The sequence below is a fragment of the Eurytemora carolleeae genome, unplaced genomic scaffold, assembly GCF_000591075.1.
Source record: "Eurytemora carolleeae unplaced genomic scaffold, Eaff_2.0 scaffold735, whole genome shotgun sequence".
In the NCBI taxonomy this organism is placed as follows: Eukaryota; Metazoa; Arthropoda; class Copepoda; order Calanoida; family Temoridae; genus Eurytemora; species Eurytemora carolleeae.
The window spans coordinates 51,321-73,080 of record NW_019396629.1 but is presented as its reverse complement, the minus strand read 5'-3'; the positions used below and the strand labels follow the sequence as shown (position 1 = coordinate 73,080).

At 32.3% G+C, this 21,760-nt stretch overlaps 2 protein-coding genes across 2 annotated transcripts; both read right to left on the bottom strand.

Moving 5' to 3' along the window:
• Nucleotides 1-1,448: 1,448 nt before the first annotated feature.
• On the bottom strand, nt 1,449-11,424 carry LOC111706572 (myb-like protein Z). The gene is made up of 23 exons (XM_023479468.1): nt 11,342-11,424; nt 11,150-11,273; nt 11,012-11,077; nt 10,705-10,963; nt 10,104-10,191; nt 9,642-9,726; nt 8,513-8,960; nt 8,396-8,447; nt 8,273-8,324; nt 8,027-8,151; nt 7,503-7,974; nt 7,266-7,384; nt 6,880-6,946; nt 6,631-6,680; nt 6,430-6,473; nt 5,491-5,559; nt 5,125-5,165; nt 4,972-5,063; nt 3,576-3,695; nt 3,167-3,205; nt 2,234-2,283; nt 1,736-1,868; nt 1,449-1,592 (listed from the first exon to the last, which is right to left on the bottom strand). Exons 6-23 carry the CDS (start codon nt 9,656-9,658, stop codon nt 1,549-1,551), a joined length of 2,034 nt encoding a protein of 677 aa, XP_023335236.1. The 5' UTR covers nt 9,659-9,726; nt 10,104-10,191; nt 10,705-10,963; nt 11,012-11,077; nt 11,150-11,273; nt 11,342-11,424; the 3' UTR covers nt 1,449-1,548.
• Nucleotides 11,425-11,612: 188 nt separating this feature from the next.
• LOC111706584 (uncharacterized) lies at nt 11,613-21,264 on the bottom strand. Its single transcript, XM_023479495.1, has 18 exons — nt 21,211-21,264; nt 19,276-19,388; nt 19,080-19,118; nt 18,595-18,661; nt 18,176-18,262; nt 17,265-17,308; nt 17,135-17,201; nt 16,582-16,920; nt 15,971-16,062; nt 15,770-15,817; nt 15,602-15,701; nt 15,219-15,356; nt 15,074-15,145; nt 14,944-15,018; nt 14,722-14,883; nt 14,161-14,650; nt 13,401-13,475; nt 11,613-13,325 (listed from the first exon to the last, which is right to left on the bottom strand). The coding sequence occupies exons 2-18, from the start codon at nt 19,371-19,373 to the stop codon at nt 11,878-11,880; spliced, it is 3,441 nt and encodes a 1,146-aa protein (XP_023335263.1). The 5' UTR covers nt 19,374-19,388; nt 21,211-21,264; the 3' UTR covers nt 11,613-11,877.
• Between the last annotated feature and the right edge of the window lie 496 nt (nt 21,265-21,760).

Here is a 21,760-nt window from a genome sequence, read left to right as displayed (position 1 = left end):
GAAACTCGGGTTTTATCATACCCAATGTCGCAGACCTTTGATATTTCATACTATGAATTATGTAAGATCACAAAATATGAATTTAAAATATCAAAGGTTTACACCATCAGGTTGCAAAGATAAGGGAATCATAAAGTACTTATGTTAAAATGTTGGGATAGGTTATGATTGGCAGGGTTGGATAATGATCTATGATTAAAATGAGGAATATCATCTGTCCCTGATTCCTACCCCCTAGTCCTACTCCCTAGTCCTATCCCATAGTCCTACTCCCTTTTATTCAAAACTTTTGAACTCTTCCTTTGGTCTGAAAGTCGTCTTTACTTTAATTATAGATAATAATCTTTTGAGTTCTATTTGTTAAAACTTCCGCCATATAAAAGTTCCCTGCTCTTTAATTCTTTATAACTAAATTCACCATATAGGGTTGCTCTGTTCAATTCTTTATAACTAAATGCACCATATAGGGTTACCCACAAAGGATGAGACTTCGGAAACGACTGTACGGAATTTATACTGTCTGTTTCATTATATTAATGATTTCCTTCAACTATAAAATGTTCCTTTCTTTCAAGCTTGGAATTGTCATATTTAAAGAGTTTATGGTCGTCTTTATAGTCTGATTCTTCGTGGGCAACCCTGTAATATAAACATGATATATATCAATATTGTATATTTTTTTTGCCACAATAACTAACTTCTGCCAAAGCTAAATCTTTCATGTGAAAAATTTCTGAAAAATTATAAAATATGCAACAACACACCATTATGATAATATTAGTATAAAAAAAACAAAAACAAATATTTAAAAATGACATAAAAATCGATATTTACAAATTTTATTTATAGGATTGGAGCTTCAGGACTGCTTACCGACATTGAGCGTCAGCTGTTCCATTGGGTGACTGGCCGCTATGCAGCTGCCCATGAGCTGGCCATGTCATAAGCTAGCTAAGACATAGGCTAGCCATGGCATAAAAGCTAGCTATATGACATATTCAAGCTTTGCAACATAGGCTAGCGTTGACATGATAGCTAGCTATTGGACATAAACTGGCTTTGGCATATATACATGTCATTAGCTATGGAAAAGGCTTGCAACTAGGCTAGTTAAGCTAGCTGTACCATTTCTAAGCTGTGTCACAAACTAGCAATGTCATGAAATATTTTTAAAACTAGTTAGCATTAAGGCATCAGCAAGCCGCCAAAACTATTTATGTTAAAACTTTCTTTGACATAAAATAGCTTCAAACTTGGCAAAAGCTACATTTATATGAAATATATATATGTATACCTTAGGTTTTCTAGATTTGATAGTTTTACCATGATCTAGCTATTTTACTAACTTCTCATGTAGCTTGATCATAGCCAGGCTATATAAAAAGCTAGCTATGCTACAAGCCAGTTATAACGTTACAATGTTACAATTTATGTATGCATAAAGCTTGTTAAAAAGAATACTAACGTATTATTTTGAAATACATTTTCTAAAATTACATTTTTATCCAAACAATAAGATATGAGAACATTGAAAAGGATTTGTACAGATTATACCACCAGATTTTCCATCAAAAACATCGGAACAAATAAACCTTAAAAAATGTATTTATTAATTTACTAATTTTTTTTTTATTTCTCAAAAATATAAATCTGGCCTACCTATCTGATTATTCTCTTAGACGTTTTTAATTGCAAAACCGTAGATAAGACTTTTTTAATTAAAAATAAACCTAACCTAGGGCTGCAGTGATGGCGGTTGGAGCTCCCACCATATTCATTAACCCACCAAGAAAAGGCAAAATCAACATCATTTTCATAAATTCAAACATTCGAGGATTTTCTATTGCTGGGGACATTATATCCATTAACTAAATAAAGAACTTCTATATATATATATCTAGCTGTTAGTTTGTTTGTCTGTATGTATTTAACTAACGTCAAACGTCGATGAGGCCAACATTTTTTGCTGCAATTTACCAATTTACATGACCCCAGCGTATTTTTTTTAACGTCACCCATTCAATCGATCAAAATCCGTTAAAATTTAAAAAAGAATGAAAAGGGCGAATTCAGAGCAACTGTACAAAGCTAAAATTGGTAATAGGACGGGGCCCCTTTAAAGCCTGCAAGTCAACAAAGGACAATTAAAACCTTTCTCTTTTTCGCTTTTTAGCATTAAATATATTCCTTAAGCTAATATATAATGTTAGATATTAATTAAATTAATATTTACCTCTCCAAGTTGTGTGTTGGCTAACTGTATCATTGGATTGGTAGAAGTAACTAGATTAACTTTTAATCTTCAATTTAAATATTAATCTTAAGCTTTTATCTTAACTAGGATTTACCTCAAAAGAATTGTGAATTACAACCCTGAACCTATTCGATCTTGTACTTTTTCGTAAAATCTATATAATAAAACAAGACTTTCCTATATATATATATGTTGCCTATAGCCGGCCAAACGGCCGGACCGATAGGGCTGAAATTTTTTGTGGACACTCATGGGTGGCCGGGGGTGTTATAGGCTAAAAATAAATCGAAATTTTTTTTAACATTTTTTTGCCCACGGGCAACGCCGGGCCCTTAAACTAGTGATACATATGACAATTAGTCTAATTCTAATTTTATTTTTTTTATTTGAGTTTGTTTAAGTTTTTCTTGTTCCTATTTGAACCCATCCCTCTTCTTTAATTCTAAATCTTTGAAGAGATAGGAAGAAAGAATCGGGGACGGGGGCTGTAGGGGGGAGAGGCAGGAGATGGAAAGAAAACATCAAAATTAAGAAAAATTAAGTCAAAATAAATGTTGGAATTTGTAAAAAGCTCAGTTTGTTTTCCCAAAGTTAGAAATGAATTATGAAGCATGATAACAGAAGCGAATATGATATTATGGAGTTTTGTTAATATGCATGGAGAAGCATGAAACCTATGCAACTTTACTTAAGATAATGCAAATTCTTCATTGTTAAAAAATAATTCTTTATCTTTAAAGAATGAATTTTTATTTGTTCAAATTCAATTCATTGAATTATTTCTATATTGTTAGATCAGTTTTAATGGTTTAGCTTGAACTGGTGCTCAAAAGGAGTGGCTGAACTACGTCTGTGCTGTTCAGCTACTTCTCTTTATTCATCAAGACTGATCCCTGATTTGATTAAAAGTTCCTAAAATGTCGAAAGCATTGTTTAAATCCCTTGTCATCACTGAAAACAGAATAGTTTATTTAATATTAGAAAAAATGCTGCAGCATGACAAACTAAATCAAATTTAAGTTGAAGTTTGAACATTCTTTATGTTTTTAATCATAACTACTCTGTATGGAGGTCAAAAATATTGTGGATTTCTAATTAGGATAAAACATGAGAAACTACGAGGCCGCTAAGTCGTACTGATTTCTTGCCACAAACTCCAATTTTCCTATCCCTATATCTTTGTAACCTTAGATATTTCAAGATACAGGAATTACAAAATTTGAGTTTGTTACTCCTTTTCTCTAGTTTAATGTGGCTGTAAATGTAAATTGTATATATAAAATATATTGTTATATATATAATATATAACATTTTTATCTACCTTCATTGAACAGGTCCAACAGAGTTTCTTTTTTGTCCTGGAGTTGGACGGAAGTTTTGCTTTCTATTCTTTTTTCTATTTTGGGCTTTGTTTCTTCAGCTTCATCCGGTTGCTTTGATTCTAATTTTTAAAATTAGATATTCTCAAAAATAGATTGAAACTTGAAAGTAGAAATCAAAAATTTTAAGAAATACTGATACTGATAGGCGACAATATCAATATAATGAAGACGACTTTTTTATTGTTTTTATTGTTAACAAGCTTTTCCCGAATTACATATCTACGAGTAATCTAAGTTTTTTTTGACAGCTTTTCTTTGTTTCCATTTTTTGTGCATTCATGCTGTTTAAAAGTTTGATATAAATCGAATGTAGTCTTCATTGTATTGATATAATCAACTACCACCATACTTTATTTTATCTAAACCTCAAAAATTCTTAAGAAATATGACTTTAAACGAGAAAATTATTAAAAATTTAAAACTCGTTTGATAGTTGTGACCAAAAGACTTCCATGGTGAACAAATTACATATAGGCTTGCAGTTATATTTTAGTTCCACAATTCACAATAAGTCTGATTTATCAAACTGAAATAGTCCAGAATTCAACCAGTTTTAGTTTTATTTTCTGCTAATCATCGATTTATAGTAATTAATGACTATTGAACATTTAACTTTCCTGAGCCCGAGATTTAAAAACTTCGGGAAAGTTGAGTTCAAAACTCCGGTTTAATATTCTATTTGGCGGATTTCCATGGTAGGAATTGGCGCATTCTGGGTTTTTGTGAGAACAAGACACAACATAGAGCCTTATTCTCCACTAAAACCAACCAAGGTCGGTTTTATTTTCATTGGGCCTAACTCCTTAAGTCTGGTTTAAGAAATTACGGCTTGAGTCAAAGTTTTTAAATCGCGGGCTTTGGAGAACCTTCTCGAAGTTTGATGTTTTGATGTAAATCCTGTGGATTTGTACTACAGGGTGTCCCAAAAAACATGGGAATTCAGTGACGAATTCGATATCGTCTTTTCAAATAATTCTTCGATTTAGTATAGTGATACCTACTGAGAAAGCTGTAATCTGTAAGAGTTTCGTCTGCTATGTTTACATTTTGTTTGTTTATGTTTTGACTGCAACAAGAAAATTACAGTATACAAACAGAGTAAGCTTGTCCGTACTCACTGTTCATCTTGCGGAGACATTATAGACACATCTTTGCAGTCTTTTACCCTTTTCATATAAACTCTAGCAGACATAATAATATTATGGCTTTTGAAATTAGGTATTACAATGCTAATTCATAACAAAGACGATATCGAATTCGTCACTGAATTCCCATGTTTTTTGGGACACCCTGTATCTTTGTTCAATAAGAGAGTGTGCAGAAATGAACTTTGACCTGTCTGTTCCAAGATTTGCAAAAATCCTATATTTTTTGCCATTTCTTTCTTCAGAGAGTTTTGTGCATCCTGATCGTTGGGAGAGATTGAACTGGATAATTAAAAAAAAATACAATTTTGGATTTAAAAATCTTTTACTAATATTCACTTACCCTGCTAATCCTGTTTTTGACATTTCAATATCTTGAAAGAACTGAAAATACAATTTATAAAAATACTAATTAAAAGTTTGAATTAGCTAACTAGCTGAGAAATTAAATACATCTAATTTTGAAAAAAGATAATTCGAAGTTTTAATTCAGTTTTTTCGCCTGTGTTACTTACCATGGGTTCCAGAAAAAAGTACAGCCAATTTGGTCCAGCCGTTTGGCCAGCTAAAGCTAACATACAAATATTTAAGCGCGAGGAACTAAATTGCCATTTTCAATTTAAGCTGTAACCCTCCGGTATGGTGAAGACGACATGAGCGATCTATATTCTTGTATATCGATGGCTATATTATATATATTTATTTTTACCTGAGGCTGTTTTAGTAATCGGTAGTCCTTTAAACTTCTTTTTCTTCGCAACACTTTTTGTTCAGAATCCTTTTCAGTTTTCAAAGATAAATTTTACAGATATTCAGAATTGTAAACATTGTTTGTTTATTATCAAACTCGAACAAATCATTAATCTTAGAAAACTAAAAGCACTCTTTGCAAAGTCAAATAGATTATTAAGTACAATAGATGACAACGTAGTATTTGCACACTTTCAGTACAGCTGTATTCTTACATTACAAGTGTCACCTCAGTATTGTGTCCGACAAAATTATTAATGCTATTGATAATTTTAGAATAAAAAGCTTATCTGACAGTGAAATAGGAGCAATTATGTTTTTTTTATTTTCTGTCTTTTGACTTTTTTATTTAATCTTGAAAAACATGTCAACTAAGAAGAGAAAATTCTGTTTTCCTTGTTATATATTTGACACTTGTGACGTCGTGTATAATTGATCCATTTCTCTGTTGCCACCCATGGTACTTGATAATCTATTTGAGCAAAGTTATCAGAATATCAAAATTATATTCTCAACAAACATAGCGACGTCATGGCTCGATAATTTCATAATGGAAAAATAGTATTATAGATTTTATCGCTTTGTTGACTTGTATGCAGTGGTCATGGCGTTTATATCAATACAATGAAGACAACATTCTTTAAAGTTTTGATTTCTAAAAAGCTTTTTTTTAATCACAAGTTTGCAAGTAATGGACAGCTTATGTTATATGTGTATCTATGCTCTTTGAAAGATTAATAGATATTAAATAATTGAAATCGAAAGCCGGCTTCATTGAACAGAAAATGTATTCATAGATAATTCTAAAATTCTACAGTGTGTCCCAAAAAAACTTTACAGTAGGGGTATTGTTTTTTTTTGGCACGTCCATATATATCTTTATTTTCTATCTTCATTCCTGCATTGTGGGTTGAATGATACCCGGTATTGGTAATTGCTCTCCTATATATATATCATATTCATTAATTTGACACTTTTTTCAAGGATCAATTTTTTAAAATCATAATTATGGAAAACATAAAAATTGAGTAATTGTTTAACGGAACAAGATGAAAATCAGAAAAAATGCTAAAAATAAAAAATTGTTTTATATGATCACCTTTCTCTTGCAGTTCATTAGACCTGCTTCTGACAAGACTGGGGGTAGATCTTAAAATTTTAAAATCAAACTTTACAATGTGAACATATCAAAATGTAACAGTTTTAATATGTCTACTCCCTTAAAAATTTTGAATGAGCCACTCGTATACAGAAAAATATTACAGCATTTTTAGACCTAAACTTTTTTCTATCAAATAAGATTTTATATCATTCTATCATATCTCCCTTTTAATATAAAATCGCCTACCCCACTCCATTGGTTTCAACTGATACAGAGGTGTCTTCTAATAGGATGTCACCACTCCTTCCTTGTCCTTATACAAATGATTTATTTATAAACCCCAAGGAATTGACTTCTTGCCAAAAACTTAAACCAAATTTGATATTTCAAAACTTAGATTATTTGATCTAACAGAATTCATAGTTTGAAATATCTAAGATCTACAACCTTGGATTTCAAAGATATAGGAAAATTTTTTATTGTTTAATGCGCCAATTAAATAAGAAAAATCCGTCAAAATTTGAAAATGACTTAAAATCGCTGACTTTGAGCAACATACAGTAAAAAGCTAAAATTATTTAATTACTTGCTTTATAAATATCTTTTTCCCAAAGTAATATCTGTGAAAGTACCTCCTGATGTTGATGAGGAGCTAGAAACAGCTCCTCCTGAAGCAGCTGCAGCTGCTGCAGCGCATCCCGATGAACCACATGTTGTAGAGGTTGAAGTGGAAGCCTGGTTTATTTGGTTGCTACAAAATGTCATACAATCTACTATCAATGATCATATTTTTTTACCTTTTCTTCCATAACGTAATTTTCAAAAATAATATGAAGAGAAAATTTTGAAACGTATTATGTAATGTTTACCTGAAAGAACTGCTAGGGTCTCTGTTGATGGTTTGGTTTGGAAGGATTACTAGATCCTGCGCTCTGTTTGGAAACTGGTTAGAAAGCTGAGGGTAGTATGTACTCTGTGCACTTTGAGAGCTAGAAGGAGAGACAAACTGAGGTAAAAACGGGTTAGAAGTCGGTGGAATGTATGCTGATAAAATAGTGTTTTGATTCAAGTTTTGGTTTACGTTCTGTGAGTTTCCAGTGGAGAATTGAGAAACCAGGGATGGATTAGTGCTTAGAATAGACTGAAGAGATGCAATAGAGAGTGGTCGTTGAGGGTTTGTTAGGATCTGCTGGGACTGAAACAAGGTCTGCTGATCATAGGTATCTTGATAGTCTGATGTTTGAAAGTTTGAATAATCTTCATAATAATCATCGTAATTATTGATGATATTGATATTGTTGTTATTGTTGTTGTTATTGTTGTTAGTTCCCCTGACCAAAACTCAAAATGAAAATTAAATTCCAATAACAATTTCTTTAAAGATGATAATAACTAAGTTTTAAATTTATTTTTATTTCATTTTTATTCCTAGTACTGGCAAGGGACTGGAGGTACTGCTGATATTGTTGATTAAACTGTGCTTGTTCATTGCTACTTTGCAGCTGGAAATCTGGATTTCTTGAATTAAAAACAAAAATTTATTAATTAATTTTCAATTTTAATGATTTAATGATTTGAAATAAAATTTGAATCTTCATGTTTTCAAAAAATGTGAAACACCTATTTTAAAAAAGGAGACCTGTTTGTAACGGTCGAAGATTGGCCTCTAGGTCCACTTATAAACTGGTATCCTAGAAAAACTTTCCTTTAACCAAAATGCTTTAACATTAAAATGGAGTCACATTTTCAGAAAAATGTTTACCTGGCCCTTTGGAAATGATTGTACCATCCTTCATTGTTATAATTGAATCAACCTGAATCAATAGTTTTTAATTTACGTACTCAATTCCAGCTTGTGAAAAAATTCTCCTTAAAGTACCTTATTTTGAAAAATGGATGGCCCCAGAATTGGACTTTGAGTCTGGAAACCTGTAAATGCTTGTTTGATCTGGCTGCTAATGGGTTGGACATTCTTGTACTGATTTTGTAAAGTTTGCTGAGATTGGAATTGGCCATTGGATGGGGGTGGAAACCAAAACTGGTTTGTTGTGGGATTCTGAAATTTAAACTGGTTTCTCAAAGGTTGTTGTCCTCTTATTGGTTGTTGAGACTGAAGTTGACCTCTAAAGGGTAGTTGGGATACTGGTGGTCTGCTTGTCGGCTCTTTTTCTATGTTCGCCTGATATTGCTGAAACCGAATTTGATCTCTGGCGGTTAGTGGGGGCATTATTGGTCTGAAAGCTTGCACTTTTTCTTTTTTCGTCTGATACAGCTGAGCCAAATTGAGTAAATTTGAAAAGTCTGCATAGTCAACTTCTGCTTTTGGTCTAAATTACAAGATTAATGTATGGAAAGGTGTTTTGATCCTGTTGTAAATAGGACTGGGCATGCTCCAACTTTTTCTAGCTGTTTCCGTAAGGATTGGTTCCAACTGTTAAAATATTTTTTTCCAGGCAACCGTTAGTTTTAAAGCTATGAACGGAACTTTTGTTACTTTAATGGTTTTTACAGTTTTTAAAAAGTTACCATTAGTTAACAATCTCAAATTATTACTGGCCTTAACCAAAGATATTCTACTCTTAACAGTTTTTTTTTGCAATCAACTGCATAAGTTGTTCAGAAATTGGGCAAACAATTTTTGTTATTAGTTTTGTCAAATTGATAATGAAACTAGTCATTAACAGGTGTGACACGGCATTAACGTTCTACCAAAACTTCCATACCAAATTGTAAACACTTTTTAAAATTGGATTTACAGCACAAGCCATCACCAAATTGCAAAAAAAAACAACATTTTAAATATAAAAATAAATTCTTTTTTATGTTATTTTAGCAGAAAAAAAGAACAAAAGTTGCCGTTTTTTAGAAACCTCTGTTTTGTGAACAAAACTTTGCACAGCCCTGGTAATTCTTAGCTTAAATTAAATTTAAATGTTACCGACATTTTTCAAATTACAAAGAAAAGAAAAGTTAACAATCTAGAATTAAATCTTTACTTTTGAACTTACCTAAAACCTTGCTTCATCTCCTCTTGTTGATATGACCCAAGCTCAAAAGGGGGTCTCGTTGTACTTTTTGCACCACCCAAGCCAACTTTTAAACAGTGAATAAAATTATTTAAAGGTTAAGATGACAGCTTTGATTGTTAACTTCAATTAATGAAGAAAAAAAATAATAGAACTTTGCAGGAAATAGTTACGTTATGAAATATTTCTGATGCAGTTAAAGGTTGTATTGTAACTAGGGTTTCCAAAAGGAATCACCTTGCTTGGAAATGTGTGAAGTTTACATGGCTTGCTATTGCGTAAAATCCACTTGCGATGGAACCCTTAATTGAAACAGGAAAAGGTGCCTTTTTTTATCATTTGTAGCAATAGAAATATGCAAATCCAACTTGACAGTAAAAGATCTTGAAAATGCTTTTTTTTGTGGTTTAAAATGAATAATAGGACTATTTAAGTTAAACTCACTAAGCAGATTCTCTGGTTTTATAGGCAAAGGTATCAACTCTTCATATGCAAAGTCCTGTTCTTTGAACAAGTAATCATAGTCATAGTCCTAAAAAATCCAATGTAAATAACAATATCATATAAACATTTACCATGGAGAACATTAATTTCAGTCAGATTTAAGTCTGAAATATGAAGAAATGTAAAATGCAGTCAACATTAAGATGAAGTCCAGACTTATTTTTGAAACCAACTTAGAACTTATAGGTGTTGTCAACTTGCTATGCATGACAAATGCATTTCTTGAATTTTTGGGAAACTCTGAACCACTGAATTTAACTCACCAATTATATCTATTCTTATTCATCTATTGAATCATAACATAAAAAACTGTACTTTAGACAATACAAGAAGTTGACTGCTCATGCTCCTTGATTTTGGGTTAAATTGATAAAATATTTTTCAACTTTTAAATTCCAGAATGATGTTTTGTTTATTATGTTCTGAAATATAAAAAATGGATGAATAAGAATATGACAAAGCTTTTAATGAGATTTTACCAATCTAGGGTGCAATTTCATGCATACTTTTTGTTTTTAGTGATGCGACTTATTCAAAATACCTCTGTTAGAGTTTGGAATCTTGTATTACTGGTTCGGGAATTAGAATTTGAATTTAAACTGGGTAATCTGCTTTCAATATTTGTGGGCTTGGTTGTCTTCTTGGTGATCTTGGAATCTTCGAGAGGTGTCTTTACAGTTCCTATGTTTTCTTCCTTCAAGTTGGAATTCAATATAAGTTTTTCTTTATTTAAAGCAGAACTTTGGATTATGTTTTCACTTGATGACCGCTTTATTCTATGACCACCAAATCCCAAACCACTAAAAAATATCAAATATAGTTCAAATATGGCTGCAAGGGATGTTTACCTTAGTTCAGACCAATATCCAAAATTTGAGGGAGGAATATTAAGTTGTTGCAAGGCATCTCTAGGACTATAATTAAAGAATAAAAATTATTGAAAAAGAAACAGACTAATTATCAGATCAATTATACAATTATATTACTTGGAGGTAAAGGAGAGTGGAATGGATGAGTTTGAATTGATAATGTTGATTACAAGCCTCCTTTTCGGTTTTGGGTTATTAGCTGCCTCAGGTAATAATGAACTCTTTAATTCCTCTGTTTTCACTAAAAATTAATTTGTTAATCTATAACACTGTTTAATTTTACTGGTCAATTTTTAATTAATTAATTACCTAGGAAAGGTGATGACAGAAAATTCAAATGATCAGGTCTATTTTTTGGCCTATAGGATCCATGTAATCTGGGCACCTAAAAATGCTTTACATTTGGCAAAATTCTATCAACGAATTCAAATTGAGGACATCAATTTAGGAATTATAATTGAAAAAAATTGCCTGATAAGTGGACAATGTTGGGGTTTGAATTTGTTCATCAATATTTTGATCATAATCATCCTCTGAAAACAAATAGTGGTAGCCATTGATAAACATCTTTTAAATTAAACTAATATAGAATAAGAATAACATTTTTATTTAGTTGGTGAATTACTACTCAGTTTTAGCATTTTGCGGATTACTTGCTTCAACAATTGCAGAATTGGATATCTGCTAATTTTTAACAAATCTGTTATAGTAAAAGTTTAAGTTTCATTGAAAAATGCTGTAGTATATTTACAAGCCACATGTTATTAAAAAAAATTATGTATGGGGCCAAAAAAAAACACTATCTAGAACTTTTCAATTTCATCAACTTCACCCCAAAATCACTTTTAACCATGATGAAAAAGATTTCCAGTTGTTATCTGAAGAGTCTGATTTTCTCTTCTGTGAGAGTAAAACTCTCTGAGACCACTTATTAGTCCTGAAATTCCTGTCCTTGTGGGATGGCCACCTTGGGGAGAGCCAGCCATGGATCCATGGCCATGGCCATGAGTAGCAACTTGTTGATCTTCAGTCCTAGGAGCTGGATTGGTTTCAGTAAATGCAGCAAATAGAAAGCCTGGGATAAGGGTTGCCAGGGGGGCAATTGCAAGGTGGGGGACTCCAGCTGCTGCCATAGTAAGGGCAGCCATCGGAACCATGAACATCATGTTTGCTAGCATGTGTCTTTTTGTATCCATTGGCAAGTCTCGAACAGAGTCAATCATTGTTGTAATCATATCTTTGTCTTCAGAGTCTGGGTGTTCTAGAGATGCAACATCAGTTACAATGAGGGATTTGGATGTAAATTCTGGGGAAATGGTGGTCTTCTCAATATCATTAAGATATGAAAACATCTGGGTGTTCTGACCCACACTAAAGTTAGGTAGATCATACAGAGAACCATCAGGGTTTATTAGAGGATTTCCATCGGGTCCAAGTGGAATCAAATGTGGCGGGATGTGTTGCTTCACTTTTAATTCTAATTTGTTGACAATAGGTTCTTTTGCTTCTTGATTAGTAGAATAGGAGTACTGTCCAACATGGGCTTTGTTGATCAACAAATTTGTATAGGGTTGGTTTAAAAATGACTGAATATTTGGTGTTTGATCACCGATAACAATATTTTTCACTTCAATAGGATTCTTAGGACTTGATGGTTTAGATTTTAAGTACAACTTACTTTTGAGGCTCTGTAATTTTTTCCTACCTTTATCTGTAGAGTTAAGAAGCTGTATCAACCCTCTCAGTGCATTTACTACATCTTTAATATCTTCCTTGGAATCTTCTTTGCCATTTGTTTGTTCTGTTATCACTGCATCTGGACTTGCTTCTTTATTGCTTTGAATTTTACCAGGTTTTAAAGAAGTTTCATTATTATCTAGTCTATAAACTTCATTTATAAAGTTTTCTCCAAGACCAGGAGAAGGCAACTCTTCAGTTTCATCTAAACTTTCAAAGTCATCAGACACCCTTTCTGTGCCAAGTGTTGCTTCTGTCTGAGTAGGTCGATGGAAATTTCCAAAAAGTGGAGATATTGAAAAACTAATTGAGAATGGCCGAGTAGTAGTAGTTGTTGTTGTAGATAGGGATTGCAGTTGACAACCATCTGGTTGTGTACAGTTGTTATTTGTATTTCCATCACCCCCCAGGGCTTCCCCAGAAGTATTGGCAATCCCATTTTCCACAGAAATTATGGTATTCTGGTTTGAAGGCAGTGTTGTTGTAGCTTGTGTTACAAGTTGGTTTCTAATTGCATCATCTCTTTCATCTGTTGATGATTTTTGACAGGTTTCACCTAATATATTGTTAATTATAATTTGAATATCTTTCATTTATGATGTTTTAAAATGTCTCTTTAGTGAAATTATACCTGAACAATCACTTTTTGAGCTTCCATTGTTTGACCCTGATGAAGTAGATGTTGAAGTGGATGAAGATCCTCCTCCTGAAATGTTTCAACTACAGATTCTGTTTGTAAGTACATAACCAAACAAAACAGTGACATAATTCCAAATGTTGGGGAATTATGTGTATTAATCTCTTTATATCTATTTATATCTATTTTCTGTTATCTGTATCTATTCTTCAGCTTTAAATGTACATGCCACTAGTATTTTAAAATGTTTTTTTTTTTTTTTGAAACCTTAATAAAACGTTCAAGATTTCAAAACTGTCAAGTTAATGTTGACTTTTATAAAACTTTGTATATTTCTATAATAAAAAAATTTAAACTCCATTCAAATTTTGGATGGTTTTTGCAGGCTCATTTTTTTGAATATTTTTATGTTTTCAGTAATAATAACAAAGGCTCGGAATTCGTTTAAAATTAATCAGACAACTTTACAATCTAATTTTACAAAAATAATTAATGAAAACAATAATAACAAATAGCCCTAGTCCTGCCAATTCCAAAATGTGGTCTGCCTTTATTATGTGTTTAATATTACAAAAGATATATATATGTAAAGTTGTCTAAATAACTGTCAATTATTTCTGGGTCTTTCTGGTCATGACTGTAGAGTAAAAAATTTTGAAAACAATTGCTATTCTTACACTATTCCAAAGGACCCTGAAAGAAAATATAGGCAAAAAAAGATCCAAAAATAAACCAACAGAATGCACATTACTACCTGCTGCTGATGCTGCTGCAGCTGATCCTCCATTTCCTCCCCCTGTAGATGTTGATGTTGATGTTGAGCTGGAACTTGATGCAGGCTGTGGAGGAGGGTATGGATATTGATTTGGAAAAGATCCTGAATATTTTGGTGGAAAATATGGGTTGTAATTGTATGTACCCCCTGGTAAAGCAAAACCATTAGGATCTGGTAATGAAGTCTGGAAATTTGGATTATTTGGGTTTATTGGTGGAAGAACAACTTCAATACTTAAAGGGGAAGTAGAGTCTATATTTGATTGCTGTCTCTGAACTTGGAAATCAGTTTGATATTGTGAAAAGTTCCCTTCTGGTCTTTCAGGTCTGAAATTTGGTGCCTTGAACTGGTTCACCCCTGGAACTCTTTCAGGCCTTGCTGGCCTTGCTACTGGAGAGGCTATTGATCCCTGTGAGGGCAATGCTCCCTGTTGGCCTCCTACAGGTGCACCTGATGGTGAGTATCCTTCCTATAACATTTTCAATAGTTTAGGATTTAAAGTGATGTTATTATAACTGTTTCTGTCTGCAGTGTGCATACCTGGAAAGATAATTGGTTGGGTAAGGCAGGTCTGTTTTGACCAGCATACTGGTTGAGAGGATTTTTACTGTCTTCATAGGAAGGAAGGTCTTCCTTGCTATATGAGAAAGGTCTTTCAGTAAGAAGAAGCATTGCTGGGTCTACTGCACCAGAATCTCGGTTCTAAATGTTAATGTAAATAATAGATGAAACAAATCTTCTGAAATCTTGAAATTAGAATACCTTGTATCTTTCATAAAAAACAGCTGAAAGTTGACTTCTAGAGGAACTTGGAAGCTCACTACTATCATCCTTTTCCTAGAATGTTAAGTATAATATGTTTTGGTTCTTTTCTGGGGTTTTATAATTTTACCTTATTGATTAAATACCCATTTTTAAATCTTGGTTTAGTTTCTTGTTCACGAAGGTGAAGGGGAGTGATGTCCTATTATTTAGTAATAACGTAGTTTAATCATTATTTAAAATTATTGTTCAATTTAAAAGATAACGATTCTAACCTTAACAGCATTTTTAGTGGCAACTTGTCTATGAGGGTTTGTATCTTTGAAGCCATTATTGTAGATGTAGTTAGGACTAAGAGTTGGAGAAGGAGTAGCCTTGGGAAAGTTTGTCTCTGGAGGTGGCGATTTTACTCCCTGAATCAAATTTTAGATATGTATATCTTTTAATAGTCTAAGTTTCAAAGTTGAAAAGCAATCTTACATTTTAATGAAAAACCATGGAATCAGATGTTAAATGTTGTAATACTTAAATTTTGTGTATTTTTTTATTAAAAAAGGAAAGAAAAGCAGCCTAGTGCATTTTTCTAAAAATTGACTGCACTTTAAAATATATTTTTAATATAGGAAATTAGAAAATTACAAGAAAGCTCTTATCTGACCTTAGTAGTAGTAGGAGTTTCTGAAGACAATTTTTCTGTTGCTTTAGGAATAGAGGGTGGAGGAGTAGTCCATCGGGTTACCAAAACAGGTTGTTTTTCTCTGAACATCATGAGGAAAAATTAATGCTTTTGGGCGTGTGATTTTTTTTCAAAAAATTTTCAATTTACCTATAATCTAATATTGGAACTCTTCCTGATTGCTTTACTTGAGTTGGCCTAAATAAGGAAAATTAACCATTTGCTGCTACTTAATTAAACAAAATCTTAGAGTTAGAAGTAGACACTTGATGAAATACTGAAAAAATTATTGTTCAAAACTTTGTGACATTTCTACTTTGGTGAATATAAGTAGAAACTAAAAAGATAAACCTGTAGTTATTTCGAGGATGTAAATAGAGATCTTTATACTCTTCACTTTCAGACCATTCAATCCATTTTGTTGGACTCCAGTTCTCCCATTCCTAAACAAACTCATTTCACTTTTTTCTTTCACTTATGTAACCCAAGTCAAAGCTTGCTATCTATAATGGTTAAAAGTTCCTTATTTAATCTTTTTCTAGTACCCAACTTAAAAAATTCCTAGAAGATACTTAAAAAGAGAAAAATTGTTAAAATTATCCTGGTAAGAGACAAATTTGGTTAACTCTTCTTTTTTAAAAAAGGCATGTCCGATTCACAACAGTACACTTTAAGATTGTATTTTATCATTAAAATGAAAAATATTTTGTTTCTAACTCGAAAAGTTTTAAATGCTTAATTTTGTCCAGTTTTTCTTTAATAAGAAATTTAACAAGAACAGGGATGACTCAAAGACCATCATTGTTAATTGGGATTACACTTATGTAAAATCTGTGTCAAAATTTGGAAATTGATGCTTTACAAATGCATATTAAAAATGGACAGAAAAATATTTTTATTTTAATAAAAGTTAATTAAAACTAAAATTTCTATTCTTTATTTGAAATAAATGTTTAGTATACCTCAGTTTCTGGGTTTAAAGGATCCTTGAAGAACTTTGAAGGACTTTCTGTTTGGATAATTTTATTTTCATTAAAATCTGACAAATTCACTTTAATTCCAGGAAAGGTATCTTTCTCCACCTCTTGCTCTGGGTTTCCTTTATCCTTTTCTCGCATTCCATCTGCTAATCCAGATCCCAGGATTGAAATTACATTATCAATTATATCATCTTGCTGAGTCATGATATCAGGCTCTGTAAAGTTGGTCACAATTTTCATCTCTGGAAGATTCAAAATATTTTCGGATTTCTTTTCTGCTTGCTCTTCAAGCTGTCTTGTCATATTTTTCTTTAGTTGATCCTAGAAAACATTATTAGAGCTATAACTTTGAATTATGTTGAAAAGATATCAAAATTTTTCATCAAAAAAAAATAATTTGATATCCATACTTTCACGAAATTTATGAAAAGTAAAAAAAAATTAACAAAAACTTAAGCAAAAAGCAACTAAAGTAAAAAATTTTGTTTTTTATTAGAATTAAATTTTGTGATTCCTCATAAAAAGATTCAAAAACCTGAAACCAAAAATTAGGATGATTTTCTTTAAAGTATTCCAACCAATCATTAGGCTTCCAATCAGGCCTAAAAAGTAAAGTTTTTTTTTTTAATTTCTTTTTTAGGATTTCTATTTTCTTTGTTTTCTACCTGTTTGGTAGTGGTGTTGGAGTTGTATAAGGTGTAAACGAAACCTAAAAATAAGCATATGTTAAAACAGCGGAAATAAGGTTATTTAAAAAAAATCTATTTTATTTCCATTATCATTCAATGATTTTTTTGGCTTCTACTTTTCTCGTTTTGTTTGTTCATCATTATAAATGACCCATTTACATCCGTTTTTTTCTACTGTTCAAAAAAAATTGATTTCCTTTGTTCTCAAAATCATCATCAATTTTCCATCTATTTTCTTTGTTTTCTCACTGAAACATTATTCAGTAAAATCATTTGTTTGTAAAATTATTTGTTTAGTAAAAGTGTTTTCCAAAATATTGTTTGTAAAGTTAAAAAACGACCGTTTTTTCCAAATCTTTTGTAAAGTTTGTTTGTTAAGTAAAAAACGATTGTGTTCAAATTCATTTAAATCTACCTAGTCAGGAGATATAGAGGATACTACCTGGTAAGTCTAGAGGATACTACCTGGTAAGTAGGTCTAGAGGATACTACCTTGTAAAGAGTTCCAGTCGATATTAACTGGTAAGGAGGTCTAGTTGGAGGTCTATAGGATACTACTTGGTAAGGAGGTCTAGTTGGGGTCAAGAGGATACTACCTGGTAAGGAGGTCTAGTTGGAGGTCTAGAGGATACTACCTGGAAATGAGGTCTAGTTGGAGATCTAGAGGATGCTAACTGGTAAGGAGGTCTAGAGGATACTACCTTGTAAGGAGGTCCAGCGTATATTAACTGGTAAGGAGGTCTAGAGGATACTACCTGGTAAGGAGGTCTAATTGGGGGTCTAGAGGATACTCCCTGGTAAGGAGGTCTAGTTGGAGGTATAGAGGATACTACCTGGAAACGAGGTCTAGAGGTTACAACCTGGTAAGGAGGTCTAGAGGACACTACCTGGTAAGGAGGTCTAGTTGGAGGTCTACCAACTGCAGATTTAGGATCCCAGGGCGGAGGATCAGAGGATGCTTCTTCTCCAAAATCCTAAAAAGAGACAGTTCGTCAATTTTTAAAAATGGCGGCAAACCAGAGAAGCAACTTTTTTTAAAAGGAAAAGAGTGTGGATAACTTTATGGTATTCAAATTGTGAAAGAAATTTGGTGCCCTGCATTCAAATTTTGTTAAAAGAAATAGTGGATTTTGAATCTTACAAAGAAATATTTGTGTCAATTTTAGAGAGTTTGAAGTTTGCAGCAGCATATTGGGCCCATTCTGCTAGAGTCTAGGCCACCGGAGGGAAATTATTTCCATTGGAGGGAATGCACATTTTAAGGCTTTAAACTAAATTTTCTTAACATTATTTTTGGGAAACCTACCTTAAAGATTGTGAGAAGTGTATTTTTATCTATTGCTTCCTCCATTCTGCTAGACTTGTAGAACATACTTAACAAAATAAATGGACTTTGTCGTTATTTCAAGTGAAACTTTTGTTCAGGATTTGCCTGTAAAATTCACAACGTTCTCTTTAAATCTATTAATGAATAGCAATGAGAATTGTGTTAAATTTTCATAATATTTTTCTTGCAGCAAAGTCCAAAAGTTACGTATATAGGGAACCCAAAAAATAATTATTTTTTGGATAGAAAAACAAGTAGATCTCATATGAAACGTTTACACCATCAGGTTGTAAATATATAGGGATAAGAAACTTAGATTTTGAATAGAATAATCCCTTTTCGTAGTTCATAAGACACTTTTAGCTTCTCTTTGAGAACACCAGATCGTGGTTCAGCCCCCCCCCCCTCCTCCTGCTCCTTCTAACCATGAATAAGAATACTAAGTAATATAATAAAGAATTCACCTTTTTCCATTATTCACAACCTGAAGCAAACTTTGAATCCTGAGAAAAAATTATAAAAAATTCAATGTTTTTGCTATTATATAAAAATTATTAAATTTGTCCAATTTGATAGAAACATATTTTCAAAACCTTTCAATACTTCATACAAATACTCTAAAATACATTTTGTATTAAAATAATGAACAAATGTTTGAACCTTGAGAAGAGAGGAATGGTTCGTCTAAGTTTATCAATTTTCTCTCCATGTTCTAGGTTTAGTGTAGAGACAAGTAGAGGTTTCAGCTCATCAAACATATCTCGGACATCAGTCTGATAAGAACAAATAATTGAACTATTTCACTTGTGCGCCGGTTCAAGTTGACAAAAAGTGGTTTAACTACAATTATTCTGTTCAACTGATCCCCACAATGTGCTCCCTGATGTACTGAATAGTAAGAAGTTGTTGAACTAAGTGTAGGTAAAGTTGAACTACTTTCCTAATGTGGCAGAGATTGCAACTGAGGTTAAACCATAATTTGATGAACTTATACTTTAGATACGTTCCAACAATTACAATGTACGGAAGTAATTGTCCTTTACTTTGGAGACAACATTTTCCATACATTGGAAAGTTATAATCCATGGAAAGTTTTAGAACGAATAGAATCATTAATTTTTGGACTTTCTCTGCCAGATGTTTTTCTTCCAAAGTGCAATTGAAAATATAAAGTAGAGCTAGGCAATCTATAATGCTGTAAACTTAGAATAAAATCTATTAAAATATTAAGAAAAAAAAAGAAAATATTGAACTTTCTTGTTTTTCCTGATCAACTGAAATTATTCCTGTTTTTTATCACAATATTTAAAAACATATTTAAATTGTGATCATTTTCTCTTTGTAAGCATTGTAAAAGAAAAACAAACAAGAAGTTCTCGGATTTTATAAAAAAAAACATTTCTGGGATTTTTTAAAGTTAATGAAAATCGAATTTTGTTACAAGTAATTTTTTAAAATTTTGATCATTTAATTATAAACCTTCTCTTGGATGATTTGATGTCCCATAAAAAAGTGGGCCCAATCGGTTCAGCCGTTTGGACAATTATTGGATATCAACAATAAAAATTTAAATCATGTGATGAATTCTTCTTCTATATATCGATCGGGCCCAAATTTTTTGTGGGACATCTAGGGACCTTAGGGAAGGTTTATGAATGATCAAAATTTCAAATATTTGTCTCGATCAAAATTCGATAGTCATTAAATTTTTTAAAATTTTGAAAATCCACGAAATATTTTGTGAAAAACCCCCAAATAATTTTGTTTTGTTTTACGATGTACACAAAGAGAACATGTTCACAATTAATTTAGAAGATGGGCGCTAAGCGCCCTCTAAGGCTAGTTTCTTATATTTGTATATGTGTATATACACATACACGTTAAATGTAGCTGGCCAAACGGCTGAGCCGAATTGGGTGACATTTTTTTAGGGAACCCTTAAGTACCCCGGCTAAACAAATTCTAAATCTTCTTTAAATAATTTACGATACGGAAGTTTATAATACCTGAAGCTTATGATCTAGAAATTTATAATGCCTGAAGTTTAGAATCCGGAAGTTTATAATACCTGAAGTTTAGGATCCGGAAGTTTATAATACATGAAGTTTAGGATCCGGTAGTTTATAATACCGGAAGTTTAGGATCCGGAAGTTTATAATACCTGAAGTTTAGGATCTGGAAGTTTATAATACCTGAAGTTTAGGATCCGGAAGTTTATAATACCTGAAGTTTAGGATCTAGAAGTTTATAATACCTGAAGTTAAGGATCCAGAAGTTTATAATACCTTAAGTTTAGGATCCGAAAGTTTATAATACCTGAAGTTTAGGATCCGGAAGTTTATAATACCTGAAGTTTAGGATCCGGAAGTTTATAATACCTGAAGTTTAGGATCCGGAAGTTTATTATACCTGAAGTTTAGGATCCGGAAGTTTATAATACCTGAAGTTTAGGATCCGGAAGTTTATAATACCTGAAGTTTAGGATCCGGAAGTTTATTATACCTGAAGTTTAGGATCCGGAAGTTTATAATTCCTGAAGTTTAGGATCCGGAAGTTTATAATACCTGAAGTTAAGGATCCGGAAGTTTATAATACCTGAAGCTTAGGATCCGGAAGATGTTGAATCTCCAAATCTAATTGCCTGATGTATCTTCTATTGAAAGAATAATTTTTAGATTAAGATACATCAATAAAATATGATCAAAGTCTATGGAGAATGTTCCATCTTTGGGAGACCCCATTGGTTATTTCATGGGAGACATCAGAATTCGAATCGTGATTTTATTGGAGACCCCTGTTTTTTTCGTTGGGGAACACAAACCTGTGAACGTATAAAATGCCTTATTTTTGACGACGAAATGTGCACCCTTCAGAAGGTGGGTGGTGAGGATAGTAAAGGTCGGAGAGTGTTATGAATGCCATAAACAACCTTAAAACATGTGATTTAATGGGAATCGATACCCATATTGTATACCATGCGCAACGAATGAACACAGAGTGGGGATGGGGTCTCTTTAAAAAACAGACGGTAGTTGGGGTAGTAAGGGTAGTTGCCATCAGATTCAACTCCAAGGGTGGGAGTGGGGTCTCTCTGAAATATAGACGGTAGTTGGGGTAGTAAGGGTAGTTGCCATCAGATTCACCT

What these genes read in the sequence shown, in the direction of transcription:
- LOC111706572 (XM_023479468.1), bottom strand. An exon ending in GCAAATCTTGGAACAGACAG is followed by an intron (nt 3,696 to 4,971) that starts GTCAAAGTTCAT and finishes TTTAAAAATTAG; the next exon opens with AATCAAAGCAACCGGATGAA. An exon ending in CAATGCTTTCGACATTTTAG is followed by an intron (nt 2,284 to 3,166) that starts GAACTTTTAATC and finishes AAGTTAATCTAG; the next exon opens with TTACTTCTACCAATCCAATG.
- LOC111706584 (XM_023479495.1), bottom strand. Translation starts at nt 19,373, where the DNA reads ATGTTTGATGAGCTGAAACCTCTACTTGTCTCTACACTAAACCTAGAA. An exon ending in ATCCTAATTTTTGGTTTCAG is followed by an intron (nt 16,921 to 17,134) that starts GTTTTTGAATCT and finishes AATGTTTTCTAG; the next exon opens with GATCAACTAAAGAAAAATAT. An exon ending in CCAACCAATTATCTTTCCAG is followed by an intron (nt 14,651 to 14,721) that starts GTATGCACACTG and finishes AAAATGTTATAG; the next exon opens with GAAGGATACTCACCATCAGG.